At 39.9% G+C, this 21,683-nt stretch overlaps 1 protein-coding gene and 1 long non-coding RNA gene across 2 annotated transcripts; one reads left to right on the plus strand and one right to left on the minus strand.

The window, feature by feature from the left end:
* Positions 1–69: 69 nt before the first annotated feature.
* On the minus strand, positions 70–17,213 carry si:dkey-256h2.1 (uncharacterized protein LOC337520 homolog). Its single transcript, XM_049583485.1, has 12 exons — positions 16,597–17,213; positions 13,807–13,946; positions 11,676–11,851; positions 11,301–11,461; positions 10,861–11,001; positions 9,539–9,660; positions 8,837–9,005; positions 6,971–7,116; positions 3,440–3,564; positions 3,233–3,359; positions 2,298–2,431; positions 70–298 (listed from the first exon to the last, which is right to left on the minus strand). The coding sequence occupies exons 1-12, from the start codon at positions 17,040–17,042 to the stop codon at positions 173–175; spliced, it is 2,013 nt and encodes a 670-aa protein (XP_049439442.1). The 5' UTR covers positions 17,043–17,213; the 3' UTR covers positions 70–172.
* A 1,728-nt stretch (positions 17,214–18,941) lies between these two features.
* LOC125893051 (uncharacterized) lies at positions 18,942–21,571 on the plus strand. Its single transcript, XR_007449831.1, has 5 exons — positions 18,942–19,508; positions 19,790–19,892; positions 19,977–20,000; positions 20,101–20,157; positions 21,416–21,571. It is a non-coding gene; the product is annotated as an uncharacterized LOC125893051 (long non-coding RNA).
* Positions 21,572–21,683: the final 112 nt, after the last annotated feature.

Genomic DNA, 21,683 nt, shown 5'->3' on the forward strand with positions numbered 1-21,683 from the left:
AGGTTACCTCCTGTCTGTGCAAGTTAATGAAACAGGAGCAAGAGTGATGGAAACAGTCAGTGAAAGCAGTAGGAAAATAGAAATTTAATCTCTGACGTTGATTGTACACACACACACGACACATTCGGAAGTTCACATCACCATTCACAATGTAGAGTTTTACAGAGCGGCGTCATTTGTAAAAGACAAAGAAAGACGACATGATGATGTATCCAGGCTCCTTGGATGGATTAGGATCTGTCCCGTTGAACAGGCCGAAGTAGACGACCGTGTTGGATTCAAACTCGCTCATGTTCAGCTGAAAGAGGACAGAAACAGAGAGAAAGGATCCACACACTGTAATAAAACTCAGTGAATAAATACAGATGCAACGTTTCAATTTCACACATATCTTCATCAAGCAAATAATAATTAACAGTGGAGTCCAGATCCCCACCAGGGGGCTGCCGGAGCTGATCACAGCCATTCAAGACAGTTTTTATAATTCCAGCAGCACAGCGCAGAAACTAAAATACAAGCCTTGTCTTTTTTTAACAGAGTTGCTGCATGTTGCACAGAGCAGATCAATTTCTCCTGCAAACAGGCACAATATGCGAAATACATTCATCCTCATAAATACAGTATAATTATGAGGATGAATGTAGCAAAACATCTTTGATCCATGTCATTCATAACTGGATTTTAAACAGTATTAACTTTGTCTGTTGGCTACAGCACAACAAAATAGGAAATAACAAAAAACAATATTAAAAAAGAAGCTATTTAACTCCATTGCCCCACTTACTACTCTTTACTACTACTACTACCATTTGTAGAGGCACAAATATCAAATATCACCCAGTAGCTCAGTGGTCAGAGTGGCTGTCCCATGTACAAAGGTTGTAGGTTCAATTCCAGTCTACAGCCCTTTACTGCATGTAGTCCTATCAAATAAAGGCACAAAAAAAAAAAAAAAAAAAATCTGCAAGTCTACTAAATCAGGCAGGCAAAATGTTTCTGAAATACTCCCAGTCTGGAATGACACTGTGTGGCACATGGAACAAAATCAGGTTGCAGCTGCACCTGATGGAGTTGTCCAACATGGTTCCCTTACGGTCAAAATGGCAGCACAAATAACAAAAATGGGGATTTATTCATCTTTTATTGTGCATAACGTTGGTGAATCATAACATATCGGGTATGGAATTAATCTGTGGATGCTCCGGTTCAAAATGAGACTGAACTTTGAGAGACTGAATGAACTTTTCTATGGATGTCGGTTTCTGAGCCAGGACGACAGCCAACATGTGGCCTGCAACAGACAGTAAAGGTCGTTATTTTCAGTCGAGACAATTTCCGGAAAACTTGCGGCCCCTAATGGCCCCTTATGAAGTGAGGAGTCAGCAGGCAGTGATGGCGATAAAACAGGTTTTTCAACACTTGTGAGTAAACACAACCACAAGAGGTCCTTAAGGATACAGTCATACTTGTGCACACAAAATATTAGGCTGATTGGTCCAGTAGTTTGTGAGATTAGCTGCAGACAGAGAGATACACACTCTCACACACGCACAACCAAATAATGCACAATCCCTCCAGGCTTACACCTGGCGAAGATAATAACTTTGGTACAAAATATAGTAATTTCTAAAGTAAAAGTAAACACGTAAACACTAAAAATCGCAAAATTTACATTTTCACAATTAAATCTTGGAGTAAATCTGATCCCAGGACTCTTCTTCATATGACTGCTGAGTACAAGAGAGCACTGAAGGCAGGAAACAAGTCAAGAGTTTACACGATTATATCAGGAGCCTTTATGGTCACTTCAGAATAATTAGGTGCTCCTTGATTTTAATCCTCACTCAAATGTTTTGCTGCAGTGTGACCTTGATTTTGATGTCAGGTTCTTGTAAATCTACTGGAGGGAGAGAGGCTTACTGGCATTTAAACGGTTCTGTCTCAAACAGAAGATGTAAACACAAAACTGGCATAATAACACCTTATAAAGCAACATTAACATTCATTTTAAGTTGTGTCTCCGTCTAACTGAGGACTGTGAGCTCAGTATTCACTCTTCTTTCAGCTCTGGTTTGGTCTCCACCAACTCCTAAGAAAAACATCTGATAAATGCTCCACTATGTTTACCAGCTAGAGCAGTCGCTTCTGTTTACATTACGCATTTAATACATTGTAAATATAAAATTATTGATTGGTAGAGCTTTAAACAGCAGCTTCTGTGTAGAAAAATTAAATTTTTTTGAGCTCAATAAGAGAACAAATAGCAAATGGTAAAGTTTAGAGTTGTAGGGTTGTACCTGTTTGGTGATATCCGTCCTCCAGGGGTCAACCTGTAGTCCATCACACCAGCCTCCACGCCCGTACAGCCACGTGCCGTGTTCATTTGGTACGGCGCCCTCTTTCACCGTCAGAGTGCAGCCCAGAGGTGTTCCTGATGATTCCCCACCATGACGGCAAAAAGATGAAAACACAACAATCAGTGCAAGAAATGACCCTATAGCTCAGTGTCCATTATCAATTAGCTGATCGAGATGAGATTAAATTACAAGAACTTAAACGCCAAGCAAAAATGCCAAACATTTATTACAGCTTCTCAAATGTGAGGATTTCTTGAAAAATTTTGTTTTATATCATCATAAACAGAATATCTTTTGGGCTTTTGATTGTTAGTCGGACAAAATAAGGCATTTGAAGATGTCAACAATTGAAAATGAAGAAAGGAGAGGGCATCAAGATGTGTGAAATACATTTATTAACACATTTCATTATTTAACCTGAGGTTCTACTACCAATTTTACTGTCTCGCAAATTTACTGCCAATGTATGTGAAGGTAGTGGACATGAGGTTCCTGATCAATGTGCGATGTTAACATTTCAAAACCTACTTGCAAGACTTTAAATTAAATCTAATGACCTCAATACTGACTTTCAAAGTTCAGTCTTAATCTTTGATAAAACTATCTTGGCTCAACGTCAGTTTCTAAAACTTTCAGTTGTATTAATGTTTAAATTTCTATTTTTCTGAACACTTCTCCTTCATAAGCCACCTAGACGACAACTCCTTAAAAAGTAAAATTTAACCATCTAAAATTCCATTACAAGCGAGCAAACTCCTGCTGATGAAGATAGTGTGATATGATTGAAAGCTCCACAACAGCTACAAAAATGAACCTTGAGGTAAGATTGTTTTGTCAGTAACCAAATCAGAAAATATTCTTCAAACATTTCTCACCTGCTGAATCGAATGTCAGTGTGTTGTTAAAAACATCATTGATCAGGAAGTGGTGAGAAGTGACACAAAACTCTCCGCATTTGTTTTCATCGTAGCCGTGGGCCGTGATGACAGTGTACAGCTCCACCTGAGAACAAACACACAGCCGCTAAGATGAGACAGGAAGCTCTTTAAATGGTTAATTATGATCAGCGTCAGATCTGTTACCTTTTTGGTCGACACCGGGATGGAGACTTTGATTGGATGGAACCTCTTGTTGTAGTTTCTGTCAAAGGTTCCCCCGCTGTACAGTGGCATCACTCTGAAGGGGCGGAGCTTCTCTGCACCATTATCTGCAACACAGAAGGCTATTAGCTAATGAAAATGTTAACATACTTATTACTTAAATACAGAAACTGATCCTCACACTAGAAAATGCTCCTTTTGGCAATTATAATTGTATCACCACATGTGAGGTTTCCGGCACCAGCCCTTCATCAGAAGGAAAGGAAATACTCAAGTAAAGTACCTAGGAAATGGTACTTAAATACTGGAGTAAATGTATGTAGTAATAGGACAAGCTGTAAGTACAATAAATGTACTTGTTCTTGTTCATTGTTTTGGTTATTTATTACGAAAAATATTGGTATCCTTTATGTTTTCTGATATTTGACTTAAAATTGTGGCTCAGATGAAAGAAGAAATCTAAACACATCAACCTTGGTTTTGGGAGAATGTGATGTGGCACTTCTTTTACCTTTTTATGACACCGTTTATTCCCCGACCATCCTCTGTGTCATAATCATATATTCCGTATTTTTTTTATATTTTAAGGAAGCTGAGTCAGAGTAATTTTCTGGGACTAAAAGCGTCATCTTTAATGTGTGTCTTTTTTATCCAGACATCTTCCAGTAAGTATTCACAGACAGCCTGTTCCTTCCTGCGGAGAGATTCCCGCTCTGTGCCATGGACAGAAAATGTTCTGGGATCACATTATTCCGGCTCTCCATTCTCACAGTGGGAGAGTTCAGATCTGAGCATGACATTTTCTCTGAGCTGTGAATTTGGTGTGTGAGTTTTACTGTCATGCCCACTGTTTTAAGTCCATGTTGTAGCTGCTAAAATTATGCACAAAGGGTGTTAGATATTTGATATATTGTACAGTGTTAAATATGGCAGTGGCTGATGAGATATTATATGTAGTTTTGTTCATGCAGCTCAGTTTATACTAGTTTAAAAACAGAGCTGTGTGGCACACTCTGAGGCATTACTGCTGTATTAACATTTCTGTGATACTTTACTGTAATAATTCAAACCATGAACTTTGTGAAATGATACTACCTGCTGAGAGTGTATGGATAAAATGTTCTATCATTGTGTATATAATTCTCTACTTGAAATACTGATACATACTGTACGTTGAAAGAAACAGGGATTTGTAGGATGTGCTTTCCAATGCTGTGATGAAGCACTGCGTTGTAAATCTTACTCATGAAGGTGCAGCTTTTGATATTGTGGGTCACAGTATCATGGCTGAAAGGCACAGACAGTGGGTGGGTATCACTGGGAGTTCCCTTTACTGATTTCGCTCCTACCATTCAGAAAGAAGTTCCTCTGTGTCTCTTGGTCCTTTCAGGTCAGACACTGCTGCTCTTTCCTGTGGTGTACCACAGGGCTCTGTCTTAGATCCTATATTATTTGCTATATACATGCTTCCACATGGTCAATTTATTAGCCAGTTCAAAGGTATATCATATCATTGTTATGCTGACGACATTCTACTGTATGTCTCATTTAAGCGTATTAGCACTGCCAAACTTGCTGTTCTTCACAACTGTTTGATTGCCGTCAAGGTTTGGATGTCAAACAGCTACCTACAATTAAACACAGGTGAGGTGGAGGTTCTGACAATTGCTTCAGATAGTATAGCTTCAAAGGTATTGGGTCCCTTTTGGCAGCTATATGGTCAAAGTCTAAGAATCTTGGTGTTATTTTTGAGCATGCATTTTGACCATCATGTTAAATCATTGACCCGAACTTGTTTTATTTAGCTAAGAAATATTGCAAAGCTCAGGTCTATGGTGTTTTGACCTGAGCTAGAGATGATTATCCCTGCCTTTTGTCCTCCCGACTGAACTACTGTAATTCTCTTTTCACTTGTCTAAACAAATCCTCTCTGAACTGTCTTCAAATAATGCAGAACGCTGCTATGAGGCTGTTAACCAGGTCCGACAGGTCAACTCACATCACTCCCATTTTAGTTTCTTCACACTGGCTTCCCATCAGGTTCAGGATTCATTTTATGATTCTCATTCTCACATATAAAGCCCTCCACGGTCAGGCACCTGAACACATCAGTGATCTCCTTCATCCATATATTGTCAGTAGGTGTCTTAGGTCTTCAGAACAGGACCTACTGGCATTCTCCACCTCCAGACTCAAATCAAAAGGTGATCGTGCCTTTGAAGTTGTGGCTCCAACACTATGGAATTCTCTTCCTTTAGGTTTACGAAATTTAAAAAAAACAACAACTGAAGACCCACCTTTTCCAAAATGGCCAAAATTGTCTAGTGCTTGTTCCCTGGTATGTTTCTATTTGGGTCCTCAGTAGCCTGTGTTTGCTCTGTGTTTTACTTTATTTTTGTTGCTTTTTTTATTGACTGCATTTGATTTCTGTGAAAGGTGCTATATCAAATACATTTTATCATTATTATTATGTAGCAGCTAGCTAGTTGGCTTGCTAACTTACTAAATCGTCCATGCTATCATGCTAAACTGGAGACAGAAAATGAGGACTACAGTAATAAAAGATTGTCAGTATCTACGGCTCTGTCAGAGCCTATATAGTGCTGCAGGAATGAGTCCTAAAACCTAGAAATGTGTTGGCATTTAGGCATTTCTGGTTCATTTGTCTCACCTAAAAAAGGTGGTTACGTGTAAGTATCATACATTTTAGTTTGGCACAGAGCTTATTTTCTGCAATAACACAATCTACAACATAAAAATCCCACTGGCTTTTTGTTGAGGGAACCAGGGTGATGTTAACTTATAGACCTTCCTTTTTCACGGCAGACATTTTGACACGTCAGAGTAGGAGCAACACAGGTGTGTTCAATGACACTAATGACAGCTGCGTTCCACTTAGGGGAGACCCTGGTATTGTCCATTTTGGCTAAATGTTACTAGCTTACTGGGACACTGAATGGAACTCAGCCATCCTTAATGTTATCAATTTCACCTGTGCTTTTTCTACTGACACAAGTCAAAATGTCTGCTGTGAAAAAGGTCCATTGACTGGCCTTCAAAGAAATGTCACCCCTGCACCACTATTCATTTTGAGAGTGGGGAAACACCAACACCTCGCAGCCAAAAATGTAAAGATTCCCAGGTGAGTTCTGGATTATGGTCTTTTTTCTATTCTGAGTGGATTTATGGACGTTCGCAATGCACATCGGAGATAATGATATCCTTGGGATGTGTGAGTCACACTGACTCTTCAAATATGTATCATTTGTGGCAATCAGGTCTAAGTGTTTTAAAGTACCTTAATTGCCTCCATGATCGGTTTCAACGCTGCTGCTACGACTGCTGACTGTGTTAACGAGCGAGCCAAATCAGTGGGTCAAACTACAATAACTAATTTCCCATTGTTTTCAGAACAACGACATGTCTCTATCTCTGTCACCTAAAGCTGTACTGCCTGCTCAGAGCACCCACAACCGTTTTCAAATGTGTGTTACGTGTTATGACAGTTTATACCTGTGCGATTGCTGACACTGAATCTCAGGTTGAGGGAGACGAACCACGGCATCGCCCACGGCACTGTCTTCATGGTGAGGGTGCATTTGTTGCTGTCCAGCAGGGGGATCAGAGGGGACACGTCCGTCAGCCAGCGCCCAGTGCCTCTGCCAATATAACACATACAGTACAATCATGTCACACATATCAGATAAAACACAAGGATTGTCACAGGAAAACACATTTAGGTCCTTTTTAATTTTGCCTGGAAAACAGCCGGGTAACACAGTTAAAATCAATATTCACCATAACATATTAATAAGAATATTTTGATGTGCATTTTGTTCCTGTCGTGTTAGTTTTCAATACAAAATGTGCCCAAACATTTCTCTCGTGACAAGAGTGTCAGAAAACCACAGATTTTTTAATGTTAAACTGCTTTATTCAGTGTTTTTACCGGTTTAAATCACCTGGTCTGTTTGTTTTGGAGAGGAAGAGACCTCTGTGGGTAATTCGGCTCCGACTGAAAACCTCTTCAACGTCTGGATTTTAAGGTACCAGTGAAAAAAGGTGAGCGCACATTAGCAGGTGCTGGACTAATGATACGTCTCCAGTGAGCTGAACAGAGTAGGAGAATGACAGATTTTTAGTGAGAAACTGTATTTGCCGTTTTTTTATCAGCTGGTCCATTTGTTCTGGAGAGGAACAGACCTCTGTGAATTCAGCTCCCAATAAAAATCTCCTAATTCTAACCAGGAGAAGTTTCAGCTGGTTGTAATCCGCTATCCTCACTGCTAGACGCCACTAAATCCCCCCATATCTTACACAGTGGACCTTTAGAACACCAAAGTCACACAATAAGACAAGCAAACTAATCGATCCTGGCAGTGGTAGACCAGCAACTCCCGTGTTCTGCAATGTAAAATTACTGTTTTTGTCATTGGGATTTGGTGGCTTTGAAGGGAGCATAGATAAGTTTCAGTTTCAGTTTAGTTCCCCGTTTCAAATCACTGTCTGACAGCAAGGTTAAGTGGTAAAAACATTCCAAACATGGTGTACACTTAAACAGATATTGATTTTCTTTTTTCGGTGGGACTTTTAATGGGTTGCTAAAATAAGTTTTGCTGCTGCCAACATCCAAACTGAGAGCATGCTGACCGATATCTAACGTACACTGACCGTGGATAAGCACCTGATGAAACCCCACTTCACAGAAATCTAAAATGTTCTTTTAATATCTGTTGTGCTCAGTTTATTGTCAATAGAAAGCATAAAACAGACTTATTATTCATATAACTCATAGAGAAAGAAAACCAACAAAAAACAAAACAAATGAATGTAAAAAATGTAAAAACAAAAAACAAAAAACAAAAAAAAGAATAAAAAACCCCACACCTACACACACAAAGAAAGACTGTTGCAAAAAACAAAACAAAACAAATAAAGCCTCTCAGCCGTAATATTCATTTGGATTGACTCATATTCTATTTCTGTCAAAGGATGTCTATGAAAAGGGGGCTATAACAAAACTATACACAGCCAGAGAGGCAGAGGTAAGGGCTAAAATGAAATAAAATAGAGTATATATAATGCTTGTAGCAGTTCGGCTCCACAAATTGCACATTATAATGCAATATCTGGAAACAGAAAAAACAGTAAGGGAAAAAAGAAATATTAAGAAATAAAAAAGTAAAGGATGTTCCTTCAAGTAATTATCTTAATTTCTTTTTAATTCAAATACTCTTTAAAGCCTTAAATTTATATTTTTCACAATCTTAAAAGATCCACAGACGGCACATATAGATGTATTTATTCCACAAAAACTGTGGATTATTAATATAAATAGTAATTACTATGATCATCTTGTGTTTTTCATCAACGTCGTACCTGCGGAAGGCAGTGATCCATCTGCCCAGCTCCGTGTCGCAGTACGGACCGAGAGGATCGCAGCAGATGAACAGCTGCACTGTGTGATCCCAGTGAGCGCAGGACGAGTCTCTCTTGCCAGGACACGACAACGCTGCGTCGAGCTCCAGGGTGTCAAAGCTCGACAGGGCTGAGGAGAGACAAAATGTGCAAATGTTTTTATCATTATCATTTTCAACAAAGCTCGAGTTCCTCTCATGCTGCGTTAAGAGTTCACACTGATGCTCTAATGCTAAATTCCTCTTACCTCTGCATGCTAATGTTGTGTTTTCTGAACAGGTTAGCAGTTTTGAGCCGACACTAATGGATGCTTTGGACAGAAGTGTTCCATAATAATGGATTATATCACCGAGGTCAGACCTAAATCTGTTTGACAGTCCTCTCATAACTCAGCCACACAGGAACTGTCTGTGAAAACTTTTGTTGCACATTCATAGTTTCCCTGTTATTGAACACAGTCAGCTTGTCTTAAAGCTACAAACGTGAACAATAACACCACTAGTCTGGGTGTCAGAGGAGAGTTTAAGTGTCATATAACAGGACTTTTCCATTAGGACATTAAAACAATAATAATAATCACAGAATATCTGTCACCTTTGGTACGAAATGACCACTAAGCACATTTAAACCTGCCGATCTCACACATACTGCTGATGAGGTTACCTAAAGGCAGGTCGACCGTGGCCACCGCTCCCGTCTCCCCCTGCATTTGGACTTTGTCAAAAACAGGAACAACCTTTGCAGGACTTTGAAGTTTGGTCTGCAGGTCGGCGTAGAAATCGAACCTGGAGACAGACAATAAAGTCAGGGGTACATGCAAAAACATATTTTTCACACAAGCAAACTATACACATCAAATTCAAATATCATGTTTCAAATTTTAAAAAAAGAGAGATACATTTAGTGTTAGATCTGTCAAATTAGGGATTCTTTCAAGAGACTTAAAGTAAAATTTGCATCGCAGTCCTGAAAATATTTTCTGATTTTTGTTCATAGCGTTTTTGCCGGTTGCAACGTGGTGACAGCTGGTATTGTTTTCACCTTGTGAGTCTGTGTGTGTGTCATCATGGCAAAATGTGCTCCAGGAGACAGTTACTGCAGCTGGAACTACCACAGAAGAAGTTTTTAGAAGGGGTGGGAAACTACAGGTACGTCACGGTCTGTTGTGAGTGCTACAAAACGATTCTCGATCCATCAAAATTATCGATTTCTATACAACTTTTTTTTTTATCTTACTGTCTGACAACTTGCTACTTTTAAAACACAGCATATTTGTAATGATCCATACTTAAAATGAACAGATGAAATTACTTGCAAACAGTGTGACTCCTGTCCAAGTTCCTTTTCCCTTCAACTTCAAGATGCCAAAATGCTTCCAAGTGCTAGTTTTTAAGACGGGGGTGCAAGTCGAATTGTGTCCATCTGCGGTTTTACAAGCTCAACCATCCTCACCAAAACTCAACAAGTAGCCTTGTTTAGAATGGAAACACTTGGCATGTTTATGTCTGTTACGTTTCACCATCCAAATGGTTCAAATGGAGCGCTGCACTGGGTTAAGGCTCTGTGTAGTTAGTTGTAAAAAGTCAGGTGCTCTTCAAGGATGGGGTTAAAATAAAAAAAGAACGACTGATCAGCCCACTTAGTGTAAAAGTCCTTGGTACAGGCAGGCAGTCCAAAAATGCATCTGAGGCACCCTGATAAAGACTCTCTCATCGAAAAGTGTTGGTTTATCCATGTATTAATAAAGGATTTTTGACTACAGTCAGAGAGCCTCGGGTGTGCAGTAGAGTTCAAAATGGAGGCCAAGTTGGAAGATGCATGTGGTCTGAGCAAGGGGGCAGGAAGTAGGTGGGCAGGAAGTAGGAAAGGGGCCATTGCTCCCTAAATGTACACCCCTGGCTCACATTCATTTTAGGTTGCAAATCTATGATATATCTCTTCTGCAGACTCTCTTCAACCCTTCAGACGTTCATCTGCGTCCTTACCACTGTGCCTGCCAGTTGACGAAGCTGAACGAAGGGTACAGAGACCAGCCCATCTCAGCCAGCGCCCCCTGATGGTCGATACTGATGAAGAAGTTCGGGGATGGGGTGTTCTGGAAGGAGACATACACCAGCTGTCCAAACCTACGATACAAATTCAGAAGACTCAAACCAAAATGTGACGAGCAGCATGAAAAAAGACGTCATCATATTTTACACCTGATGCATTTTTACAATCAGATTCTCTGTAGTTTAGAGACATGGACTGATGAATTTCAGAAACATCCTTTAAAGTTGTGACCAGACCAAGTCAACATGCGATTAGGCAAACAGACTTTCCAGAATCTTTCCTTTAACCTTCAAAGTGTTCAGTTAATCTATGTACACGGATGTTAATCATCAAAGTCAGGAGGCTTTTAATCCTCCAGGTCAGTCAGTCTTACTCGAGCGCCTGAGCGACCGAACCCTCCATGTGCACCATGGCAGCAGGGATGTCCAGCGTTGTGTCACATTCATCCTCAACACAGTTCATGTCCTGGATCGGATTACCAGGCAGAGCGTAGACAAGGACACCGGAGGCGTTGGATTTGGCCATGCTCTCCACCTGGAAGGAAGAACAAAATATCGTATCAGATGAAAGTCAATACTTCCTGTGTGTTTAAAAACAAGACTATGGAGTGACAACTGACCGGCTACAAAGAAGAAAAAGCAGTAAAATTGCAACTAATGATCATGTTCATTATCAGTGAGACACAATGGTTTACCAGATTGTAAAAGAAGTAACAGTGTTAGCTGGAAGCCCGTTAACGTTAACAGACCTTAGTAAAGAAAGAGCAGTTTCCCTCAGACACCCAGGCCACAGCACCCGCCACCGAGGGGGAAGGCTGACACCCATCACCTGCATCAGTCAGCTGATACGACTTTGTATCCCAGCGCTTCATGAGCCAGTCATACCTGGCATCCAGTCTCTTGACGATCACGGGCATGTTCCACCCTGTGAGGACAGAAAAATACACAACCATCAACCTACGTCCAATACACAGGGTAAAATACAATGTTGGGAAACAATATGTTCATAATTCACTGAATGAAGCTGAGGCAACTTTATACCCTGAAATGGTATGAAAAATTTGTGGTGTAAAAAACGGTCCTAAAAAAAATTGTCCGATATTAAATATGAGTCCAATTTTAAGGTCACTGCACTGATCACTGGTGACATTTAGGGCTGACTACAAGATGTTACTCCAGCATATCTCAGTGATCTTTCACCTCTCTACTGTCCTACTATAACAGTGGTTCCCAACTGGTGGGTCGTGGTCCAAAAGTGGGTCATGGGCCCGTTCTGAATGGACCAGAAGTGACTCACAAATGTGTCAAGTTTGTAAAAACAAACTTTATATTTTGAAGTACAGTGAATTTTTGGCACAGATCTTTTATTTTGAAGTATTTTGAGGGACTAACGGACAGATAATTGACAGAGACAGCAAACTCACTCCATGACACAGCCAAACACATTTATGGCGCTGAATGTATTAAACTGCATGGACCTTGTACTAATGACTAAGGAGAAATTTGGACCCTATGATGAAACCAGTTGGGAACCACTGTGCTAACACTGAGGTCCTCTGATCAGCTGCTGCTTTCTGTCCCAGTTCATTGTTCAGGGCAAAAAGGTGACTGTGCTTTTCCTGTGGTTGGGCCAAAGTTGTGAAACTGCCTCCCTTTTACATGTCTGATCATCCCCGACCACTGAATGTTTACATCCAGGCTGAAACCCACTTGTTTTTTCTGGCTTTCTGTGTTTCAGGTATCTCAGTATCTGTTTTCGTCATTGTCTTTCTATCATTTGTTAGTTTCTGTACTTTTTCTTTTTCACTGTGTAAAGCACTTTGGTCAGCTGGTGGTTGTTTTTAAACTGTGCTGAACAAATAAACTGATTTGACTTAAGTTAAATATTAATGACAGTTTCAAAGTAAACTCATACCTACAGCAGATTCAGAATCACATACATGGAATTACCTTGGTGCATAAATGACCACAATAAACACAACAAGATAAATAGGGAAAATAAAACACTACTTCAAGTTAAGAATCTATGAAATAATATAGAAATTCACAATAAACTAATTAAATTAATTAAAACTTTAACCATTCCAGTTGCACTTACAGTTTACATCCATGTCTCTTATAACATGGACACTTACTATACTTATATATTCAGTATCTGACCAAATGTTTCTCCTTCTGTTCCTGAGATATGACGTTGAGTAATGGCAAGAAAACTTTATGATGTCACAGTGAAGTTGACCTTTGACCTTTTGGATATAAAATGTCATCACTTCATTATTTTATCCTGTAAGACATTTGTGTGAAATTTTATCTTAATTAGTATATGACTTCTCGAGTTATGGCTAAAAACAGTGAGGTCACAGTGACCTTGACCTTTGACCACCAAATACTAATCGGGTCATTCTTGAGTCCAAGTGGACGTTTGTGCCAAATTTGAGGAAACTCCCTCAAGGCCGTCTTGAGATATCGCGTCCCAAGAGTGAGACAGACAACAGGATGAGATGGATGCAAGGTCACAGTGAGCTTTGACTTTTGACCACCAAATTATAATCAGTTCATAGTTGATTCCAAGTGGACATTTGCGCTAATTTCTAAGAAATTTCCTCAAGGTGTTCTTGAGATATCACATTCACAAGAATGGGATGTACGTACAAACGAACCGACAACCAAACAACTGACAAAAACCGGCAAAAAGACAAACGTACACAGCAGTCACAGAAGTTTGGCAGCTTAAATGATAAATGAAAATAAAATATTATTTCTACCATTTGTTTTTGTTGGTCCAAACTCTACTTATAAAAGACAGTCCTTCTCTCAATAATCCCAAACATCAGCCAGAGAATGGGACTCATTAGGTCTGTGAAGAGACGGCAATCTTACCCTCGGATTTGAAAACAGCCTGGGCGTAGACACAGTTGCGTGCCCAGCAGCGCCAGTAGTAAAGCACGTTGGGTATCCAGTTACCCAGAGCGAAGACCGGCACTGGAGAGAAGTGCAGCCTGGACAGAACCTCCTTATTCCTGCAGAAACATTAAGGAGCTTTAATGTGATTGGTCAAAGTAGTAAACCAATATTTCTGGGTTGTGCTTAATTAATTCACTTCTGTTTATTATCCAATAATACAATACATATAATTCTGGAATGGGTCGTTCTGCACAATGACTACGTTTACTACATTTACAATGTGATCAGGTTTTGGATCTTGTCCACTTTTGTGTCGGGACCGGCTGCAGACTGACTTGGCAGAGATGGCTGCCATCTTGTTTTTGCATGGATTAGTGTATTGTGCTCTTACTGCCACTAGATGGCACAAAAAAGTGAATGAGGACAGCAGGTCTAAAGGTGCGGACACACCAAACCGACATTGAAGAACTAGCGGCGACGAAAGCCAACTGTTGCGTCGTCTACGTCGCCTCAAGTCGCCCTGTGTCAGTTGCATTTGAACACACTACACGGACTACATCCGACGGCCAAGTGGCACGTACGTTCTGCGTATGCGTGAGACAGAGAGAGCGGAGTGAGAGAGTGGCACATCCTAGAAAAAAGATAATAACACGCACATCCCAAATAAATACTGAAAGGGTGCTGGATCATAAACTTCTAACGTATCAAAAATGAAAAAAAATTCTGTCAAGTGACGTTTAGAGCAGCGCAGGCTCTTCCTCAGACTACTTGACAGAAAATTAAATGGATTAATGGGAGCTCTATCGGTGTGCGGATCGTTTTTTCCTTTTTGAGAATGGTACATCCTGTCAGCCGAGGTGTTTCCTATCTGAGCAGCCGAGCACCGCAGCACCTCCACGCACTATTACATCCAGACGGTCCCGGTGTTTCCTCCGCAGGCTCCACTTCACTCAGCTGCCCGATAAACCCGCTGCTTCTTCCCACTTTAACCTGAATAACAAACCAGGGCTCGGTGCTCCGGTTGGATCCAAACGGAGAGCCGGGGCTAGCTCAGAGACTAGTGGAGGCTAACTGGCTGTGCTTCCCTCCGGTCATGCTGCGGCTAACGCTCCGCTAACTGCTCCCAGCTAGCTCCAGTTTGTTATTCAGGTTAAAGTGGGAAGAAGAAGAAGGATCTGTCGGACAGCGGAGTGAAGTGGAGCCTGAGGAGGAAGCACCGGTTAGCCCCGGTTTCACTACAGGCAGATTCACTCACTACAGGGGCGAGGAAATAAAACCTGAACAGCCAATCAGAGTGATCTCTCACCGACAAGCTCCGTCGCCGATTCAACATGCTCAATCGGCCGAAAAGCGGATGGTGTGGGACACACCGCAAAAACTTGGCTGACAGACTCTCACCGACGGCCCGACTTTGGTCGACGGCCGACCGTCGGCTTGGTGTGTCAGGACCTTAAGTTAAGTAGAATAAAGTATAAGGTCAAGTAAACCCAAAATTTGATGACCTGATATGAGGACACAGGGTCTCAGGAGGGTATGTTTTGTAATTTTTGTGTTTTTTTTTCTGTTTTACAATTATCATAAAGTGACTTCTCAACAGTTTGGTAGAGGCCTGTATTTAAAAAAAACTATGAGGTCTGTTATAAAAAGTAAATGTGGCACAGTGCGCATATTTGTATATTTTTACACTCTTACAGACTCAGCACAGTGAACATATTTTATTCTTAATATCTTAAGTACTAGTGTTACACGTTGTAGCATAATGCACATTTTTATTTCTAATTTATTTTATTAAATACTCCTGAAGCCCATTATTGTGAACCTTCCATTTACACAGACTTCTCTCCCCCTGTCTTTTAATATTAAACCTGACTCTCAGCTCATCTGTAATTTTCTGTACTGTCCATGAGATGGAGGTCCGTCCTGTCGACGTTATTCCAGCTGTTATCGGGGGTTAGTGGAATGGAGAGGATTGTGACTGGGTTTCATGCTTAAGTTTGATACTTGATGTGATCATGCCTTGTGTAATCCTGTCAAAATTCAATAAAAAATATTCCTGATTTAAAAAAAAAACATACTTCTATGTCACACTGTTATTCTTATGATTCTCTGTTCTTTACATTGGAGCGACTGTAATGAATCATAGTTTCACCTCGGGGATCAATAAAATCTTTCTGGTTCTGATTCTGAAAAAAATCCACTGCTTTTTTTTTCTCAATTTGGACATTAAAGGTTTTAAAAAATTAATTAATTAATCAATTCACAAATTAATTTGATTATTAATTTAATAGTGGACAACTAGTGGATTAATTGATTATTCAATGTCAATTACACCCCAAAGCTGTGGAAAACACTACCTATAGATGTCAGGGATGCCACGTATTTTTATGATTTATAGTTTTACAACTCTATGGTTTTATTAATCAATTATTCCATGTTTTAAACTGTTTTAAATGTCCTTTTATATAAATATTGCCTTGTTTATGTCCACTTTGTGCATTCTCATTGACATTTTCAACACTTTGAGCTGCATTTCTTGTATGAAGGGTGCTGTAAGTAAAGTTTATTACTATTATTATTAAAATTAAAGTTTATAATCACTGCATTGATTTGAAGGCAGATCTTTTATTTGTAATTAATTATTTAACATTTTTGTATTGATACTTTTACATAAGTAAATGATCCCTGCAGTGTTAAACCACATGTTGAGTGTAACCACCGGGCTGACTCTAACACTGTGCCCAGGAGCAGCGGCTCCTCTCCGGTCACCTGTGCATGGCGACCCGCTGCACCTGCTCCTTCATCCAGAGAGCATCACTGAACGCGGAGTCATCCAGGGACAGAAACAGGACCTGGGTGCTGTTGGGCAGCTCCTCCACCAGGCTGCTCAGGGACGACTCCGAGCTCCACAGACACTCCAGGAACCCGGACTTGTTGGAGAAGGCGTGAATGATGAGGGGTCCCCGCAGAGCACCGGGCTGGTAGGAGAACTCCCCGTCCAGAGTCAGGACAGTGAACGCGTTTGCAGGGTCTCCTGGCTCCGGTTCTAGCGCTGAGGAGGTTTTACTGGACCTCAGGCTGATGGCGCTGTCCTCAGACTCACAGCTCGCCCCATAGTCGAGCAGTTTCGGTTTCCCTGCAGCTCCACTGACATGAGCTGTCACAGCAATAACAAGGAGCCACAATACTGAGGACTCTGAACGCAACACAACCATGTTTCTGCTCACGGCGAGTGACCGTGAACTCACCACAAGCAGCCGAGCATCTCTCTCACAAAATGTTTCTGAGTGTTAAAGCTCTGCCTGCTGTTGAACTCTGTCAGACTTGTTTCGACCTGCTTCCTAAATTCATCAACAGACTTTTGAGTTGGAGGCGGACCGTGCTGCTGTCTACGGCGGCCCCAGTGGGACAAACGCCTTAAAAAGCACAACCGAGAGGTTCACTTAAAAGTGAGTTTTCATTGGCTGCCAATTTAATCCGGATTAATTAAAAACTAAAACAAACTACACTGTCCTTTAAAGTCATTACTTTATATACTGCGTAAAGAAGTGACGAGAAATTATTATACTTCATTTATATTATTAAGGATCGTATCTAATTAGACTGTAGGCTCATTGAAAGGATAATTTAGACTGGTAACAAGATCTTTATTTTCCTTAAAGTTTTAATACATTGACTATATAGTTACAGATTTTCATAAAGAAGTTGTAGAAAGTATTATTTCATAATATAAAAATTGTGTAAAAATAAATTCAAGTGCACAACAAATAAATAAAATATAGGGAGCAAAAGAAACATGATGAAACAAAAACCTTCAGTGTCTGCTAAACAAATGGAGTAAAACTAAAATGTCTAAATAATCTAATAGTTTTTTGCCAATTAATAAGTTCTGAGTTTTAAATTTTCATTTTATGTATATAATATAATATTTTGCTATATAATTTTAATTTATTATTTATTTATTTCACCATAATTAGTAGCCTCACTGCAATTTTTGGGCTTTTATTTATTTACTTATTTATTTATTTATTTTTTTGAAGTTACTAAGCACATTTACTTTCCTTTGATGTTAATTAATGCATTTAATCCACTATATTATATTTTTAAATAAATGTATTCAAGCGGTCTAAAAGTCAGTCATTTGTAACTTTACAGATTCACTCACATAAAAAAACATAAGATAAACTTTACTGACGCCACGCAGAGAAATAAAAAGTGTCACTGTGTGATTTGAGACTTTATCGCCAAATCAACACGACTAATCTGGTGAATTTGTCTGAGTGAGCTCAGGTAAACAAAAACAGAGAAAGACAAAAATAGTAAAGCCACCCACTCATAAAGCACATAGTACATTAAACACAATACAAAACAGATAGGTGATATCCGCACACATAAAACAATCATAAAAGCATAAAACTAACGGGTAAAAACAGCCGTCTCTTCACTGCTGCTCCATAAAACTGCACCAAAGCATCCTTAGGTGACACTTTTTGTTTTCAGTTGTCTTGGAAATAAAAGTCTTTTTTTGTCACATTTAAAGATGGAGGAGTTTGTCATTCCAAGGAGTTTGTAGCTGTCCAGCAGTATTGAAAAATGAAAATAGACCTAGATGCAGCACAAAACACATCAATATAAAGGAATCTGAGTGATGAGATCATTGACATTAAATTACATTAACTTCCAGCAATGTACAGAGCAGCTTTCTCCTTTTTTGTCCGGCTATATTAAAATGTTCTTTATGCTGTAATATGCATCAGAAAAATACTCCAATAAGGCATGATATAATAGTCAGATAATTTGGGACAGCAGGTAAAATGGGACAAATAAGGTTTCCATCTTGGGCTCTTATTCACAGCCAGTCACCATACATATTATTGTGCTGTTTCTACAAATGTGCCTTCCATGAAAGAATCCTTTTATTGGTCTGAGATAACTAGCATTCAAGATTCAAGAAGTTCATTGTCATATAGGCCCACACAGTAAAAACACAGCACACCATGCAATTCACTTCTTAATCACCAGTCTCCCTTCACACAAAACAATAATAAAAACAGAATTTAAGTTAGATTTAAAGAAAAATAAATAAATAAATAAGCAGAAACAAAGAACAAAGTTAAAAACCTGAGTTTAAAAAGCAAAGTGCACCACTGTCACTTAAATCTGACAATATTTTTAGGGCCAGACGTCAGATTTTCTTGAGCTGAACAGTTAACACTATGTAGGTCAAGTCTGGACCTCAGGTCCAGTATCTCTCAATGGACCCAGCGCATAAAATACAAACTAATTATAAGACACGTCAAACTGAAGCCCTGTGACTCAAAGAATAATTGCTGGATACGAGTATCGCCCCACATCATCCACTCCAGCTGTGCGTAAAAGCCCTTGTGCGCAACGTGAGCGTTAATGGACCCCCGTGGCGTAATGGCGCAACGTCAGGGAATAAACGCGGGTTTTCTCTATCTCAGAGAGGTGTAGACTTCCTGCACACAAATATATATCATTACCTTTAATCCAGGCTAAAGGGGTTTATCGTTTACAATTTTTACGCTGACACATTTGGGTGAAATTACGCACAGTTTTGGATGATGGAGCTGGTTAAAGTTGTATTGGTTGTGCTGCTTCTGACAAATGTTTACTGTCAAGAAATGGATGTTGACAACTGGAGGGACAGAGTCGGAGAGGTAAGATGTTCACACTTATTAGAATCAAATATTTATATTCACACCAGCGTTTCCTTAAAGATTTGGGCATGGATAAGTCTTCACTGAAACGCAAAACAATTTAAGATATTATTTGTAGGTAATATGATTTATTTGACATATCTGCCGCTGGACATTGTGAATATTTATTATGCAGTAATACATTTGCAATATTTATTCTCTGCCTATACATTTTTCTGTCACACACACACACACACACACACACACACACACACACACACACACACACACACACACACTAGGACAAATGGCCAAACTCAGGAGTGGTTCAAGATATGTTAGTGAGACTGACCAGAAAGCCAGGACCGCGCCAGTATCTCGGACTCATGGGGAAGAGAGATCACGGTAGGGCATTACAGAGAGTGTTTACTGTACTTATGTTTATGACTGCTGCCTCCATGTCTGATTTTATTTCTTTCCTCCCAACAGCAAAAACGCAGACAGCACGTAAACGTAATTCTTTTGCTTGTTTTCAACATCAGATATCAATTCCATTTTTCTTTTTATTCTTTTTTTTTTAAGATAAAGTGACGTGTAGCTTTTTGTTTCACAGGACATAAATTCCAAACCTTCGTGGGTCTGATGGGTAAAAGAAGCTTTGAGGATCAAGGTATGGCACCTTCAGCTGTCATATTAAAGGATCAGTGTGTAAGATTTAGAGGATTTGGTGGCATCTAGGGGTGAGGATTGCATATTGCAACCAGATGAAACTCCTCCCCTGGTTAGGATTTCTCTGGTATTCATTGTTCAAGTGTTTTTTACTGGGAGCCGAATTATTCACAGAAGACTCCTCCCCTCCGAAATGAACGGACCTGCGATTTAGACCAGTAAAACACTGACTAAAGCAGTTTCACGTTACAAATCTGTGTTTCTCTTACACTGTTTGGTTCATTGGAGACAGGTTGCTAACCTAGCACCTCCTTATGTGCGTGCATCTTTTTTCTCTACCTTAAGATCCAGATGTTGAGGAGGTTCTTACCAGGAGCAGAATTATCTGCATCTTCCTCTCCAAAACAACCAGAAAATTTAAACTGGTAAAAACACTGAATAAAGCAGTTTAGTATTAAAAAATCTGCAGTTTTCTGACACTCTTGATGCAATGGGGCTTCTAATTACGGCTGACGCGAAAACACTAATGTCCCGATCTAAAGCCAGTGTTTAGTTTGTCCATTCTGGGCTACTGTAGAAACATGGTGGTGCAATATGGTCATCACCATAGACAGGGACCCATTCCCTACGTAGATGTAAACGGCTCATTCTTAAAGGGATAGTGCACCCAAAAAAGAACCCATAATTGAAACCACAAAATATCTCCATACTGCTCGTCCGTAGTGATGCAAGCGCGCACATGTGAACGCGGTGCCCAGAGAGTCAGTCAGAGCTACGGCTAAAGTGAGGCTAAAAACAGAGTTCAAATGACGTTTTTCCAAACAACTTTTTATGTCAGGGCTTCAGGACATTTGCATCACTACGGACGAGCAGTATGGAGATATTTTGTGGTTTCAATTATTTGTTTTTGGACATTTGAATCTGGGGCGCCGTAAGCCTCCATTAGGTGGAGCTGTGTTGCTACCTCCTCTCCCCTGGGATCTCCGCAAGTGTTGTGAGGACTCTAAAACTTCACCTGAGCCTCCCTCGGCATATGGGTGAGTAGATAATGGCTGAATTTTCATTTTTGGGTGCACTATCCCTTTAAGTAGTGAAAACACAATTCTTATTTTCAGGTGATTACACACTGAAGAAGACACTTATTATATTACATTTCTGCCAATACATCCACCTAAATCCTTCACACTGGACCTTTAAAAATACTTGTGGGCAATTTCAGTGAAAAATCCACCTGGTAACAGCTGATGTCATCCCTGCAGGAGCCCAGTGAGCTGCACAGATGATTTGAAGATCTACATTTGTTTTCTTTGTTTCATTTCAGAACAAAAACTATATTTTGTTTAGTCAGTCATTGTTTCATTAAAAATGTGACATACAACAGTGGATTGTGACACAGCTGCCAACGCTGAGAAGCTTCAGACCAACAGCGCCATCTAGTGTTAAATGTTAAATGATGGAAAATGCATCACTGAAGCAAACCCAACAGTGATATTTGAATGTAAAAACAGTGTTATGTAAAAATAAAAG

The sequence above is a fragment of the Epinephelus fuscoguttatus genome, linkage group LG8 (assembly GCF_011397635.1).
Source record: "Epinephelus fuscoguttatus linkage group LG8, E.fuscoguttatus.final_Chr_v1".
Taxonomy (NCBI): domain Eukaryota; kingdom Metazoa; phylum Chordata; class Actinopteri; order Perciformes; family Serranidae; genus Epinephelus; species Epinephelus fuscoguttatus.